The sequence below is a fragment of the Aplysia californica genome, unplaced genomic scaffold (genome assembly GCF_000002075.1).
Source record: "Aplysia californica isolate F4 #8 unplaced genomic scaffold, AplCal3.0 scaffold00944, whole genome shotgun sequence".
NCBI lineage: Eukaryota > Metazoa > Mollusca > Gastropoda > Aplysiida > Aplysiidae > Aplysia > Aplysia californica.
In genome coordinates this window covers 123,754-126,521 of record NW_004798214.1, presented here as the reverse complement: position 1 = coordinate 126,521, position 2,768 = coordinate 123,754, and the positions used below count along the sequence as shown (strand labels likewise).

The 2,768-nt window shown below is 37.8% G+C and overlaps 1 protein-coding gene across 1 annotated transcript in view; it reads right to left on the bottom strand.

Moving 5' to 3' along the window:
* The window catches only part of LOC101854832 (hybrid signal transduction histidine kinase A), a gene marked incomplete in the record, with an annotated part of 10,070 nt that extends 7,358 nt beyond the window's left edge, over positions 1-2,712 (bottom strand). The window contains 2 exon segments of the mRNA XM_013089403.2: positions 383-1,007; positions 2,519-2,712. Coding sequence (XP_012944857.1) covers positions 383-578 — 196 coding nt within the window.
* Between the last annotated feature and the right edge of the window lie 56 nt (positions 2,713-2,768).

Here is a 2,768-nt window from a genome sequence, read left to right as displayed (position 1 = left end):
CCCTCCTCCTCCCCCTCCTCCTCCTCCACCTTATCGTCATCGTCATCATGAACAAGGACAGCATCATCTAACACAGAATCAGCAACTACACATTAAAAAAACAAAAACAATACAAAAACAATGGCAACATTAACAAAATCAACAATCACAAAAAAACAACGACACCAGATAGGCTTACTAGATGTGTGGGTGTTTGGCGGGTGCTCTGGTGGTGTGGTTTGCTCTTTCTTTCCTATCAAACATCTATCGTCCTGATCTCTTCTACTTCTTTTTTTGTGTATGTTACTCTCTTGTAACGCATCTATTCTTCGGCACTTATATGACCTTATTGAGTTTCAAGTGCTGTAAAACTCTTACGAAAACTAAAAAACAAAAAACTTACTAGATGTGGATCCTCCAGGGGCGAGCTGTGTGGAGGACACACTGATGCGGTAGGGGGCGGGGCCTGGCTGAGTGCCGTTGCTGTGAGCAGGAATGAGGTTCTTGCAGGAGAAGCTAGGAGCTCCCACGGGGAATCCCCACGACGTCTGAATCAAGGTCGCAAATACAAACACGACCGGGTGCAGATTTGACAACATCTTGATCTTTGTCTCTTCTTTTGCTTTTTAAAAAGTTTTTTTTTCTTTTTTCGTTGTGACGTAGTTTGTTTTCTTTAACAACCTCGTTTTCGTTTGGTTTCGTGATTGTATACTTGTATGAGCGATATAATTTTTGTGCGTGCAGGTATCACTTTTCTTGAATAATATTTATTTGACTTTGTTACTTCGTCACTCTGTTCTGAATACAAAGAAAACTTTCATCTGATGTGATTATGGGGAGCTCTGGTATGAGGGGCTTAGCGTCAATAAGCAAACACTTTTTGCAAAATATAAGTTTATGTTCACTTTCCTTCGTATTTTCTCTTCGTGGTATTTAGTTTTCCCTTGCTGCTATTATTAGACGATAACCAAACTGATTAGTTCTTCTTGTAGTCCGTTTACTTCTTGTTGAGTGGTGGTTGTTTCGATCTGAAAACAGAAACGAAGCATAGATGTGTTTAAGAAGGGCAACAAATAATAATACTGAAAGTAGTCGATACACATGGATTTCAAATAAGACTTAATATATGCACATTTGTCTGTTTGCTACATTCACGTGTCTGCGTGTGTGAATCCTAGTGCAGAAAATAAGAAGAGAAAAAAATCATGCTCAAGAGTCTTAGAACTGGCTCATTCATTGACCAACTTTCCTACCCCATCACCCCACATTCCCCACTCATGTCGACAACAAGAAACACACACATACATAGATTTAGAATGACCATATTATACATTCCCAGACTAAATTAATCTAAACTTCTTTCTCTTTGTTTAAAAACAAATCTCGCCTGTTCTCTAAGATTATATCAATACATGTGTACAGGCCGTCAATTTAAAAAAAGGGACTCCTTTTGAACAACTTTTGATTTCTTATGAAATGGTGGATGTTCAGATTTTAAAACTATAAACTGTTAAACTGCATTTATTGTCTTTTCATGTTGTTGTTTTCCACCTAGGTGTTACATCACTTACCCTCGGGTCAAAGGGCCCTTTTCTGCCTTACTAAAAGTAGCCAAAAAATTAGCGCAGTCCCATTTTCTAATAGTCGGTAATGAGAATAATTAACTTTGACTCATGGCATAAAACATAATATGTTGTATGTATGCTATTGGGACAATCTTGTTGGTTGCTCACAAAAAAGATGTTTCTTTTCGTTTATTAGAATTTATAATCTGGCTCATGGGGCTATGAAAAGGACTAAGCTGAGTAAAAGAAGTGTATGGATTCAACCCTCTTATCAACACTATTAGGTTATTTAAAAGGTGAGACCTTCGAAAGTAACGCCCGTCTCCGATAGGACCGAGCCAAATGGGTGAGAGCCGTCCCGATGAGAACCCTAAAAACGACTCGAGTTCAAGAACGCCCAGTCTGGGGTTCGAATCAGGCCTATCCGCTTGGTAGTCCAGCTTATTAAGCTATCATTTCATATTAATTAACAATGAAAAAGGGAAAGCATGTCTTTTTAAAGGTCTGATACGAACCATTTTCCCGATCTATTAATGATATCTCCGATCTGACACGAACAAACAAATGAATTTATAAAGACATTTTCGAACAGCATTTCAACATTATGCCCTAGATAAAATGAGAATGTAAATTACCGTCATGACTCATTTCCATAAAAAAACACACAAAAAAAACAATACAAATTTTAAGCACATTTTTAGTAATACAACTTCGGTTTTAGAATCTCAAGAATGAAAGTAAACCCTATCAAACGTGAAATAAATGAAAGAAAAACTATAGACCTTCACATTACATCAACATACTTTCAGTTATAAGGCTCCAGAGCACTATTACTAATTATCAAGCAACAAAAGTAAAATAAAAAACTACACACACAGAAACGTACCTTGAATTTTATAAAATCCTAATGCACTCTTACTAAGTATCAAACAAACAAAAATGGAAGAAAAAGTACCCACATCACAAAAACGTACCTTCAAATACAGAATCCTAATGCACTATGACTAAGGCCTCCAAAACAAAATGATGAGAACCCCTTCTTTAACCCCTGAATCTATTGTTTTACTGAGGTTTTCTTATGGAGGACTCAGATTTTTATACATGGCCGGCCAAGCGTCACGATTCAGTGATAACAGACACATCGCTGTCAGCGGAAACTGGACTGGACCGGGCTGTTTACGAGTGGGTGTGTGCGTTGTGGGTTTGAGTGGGGGCTGCAAGATC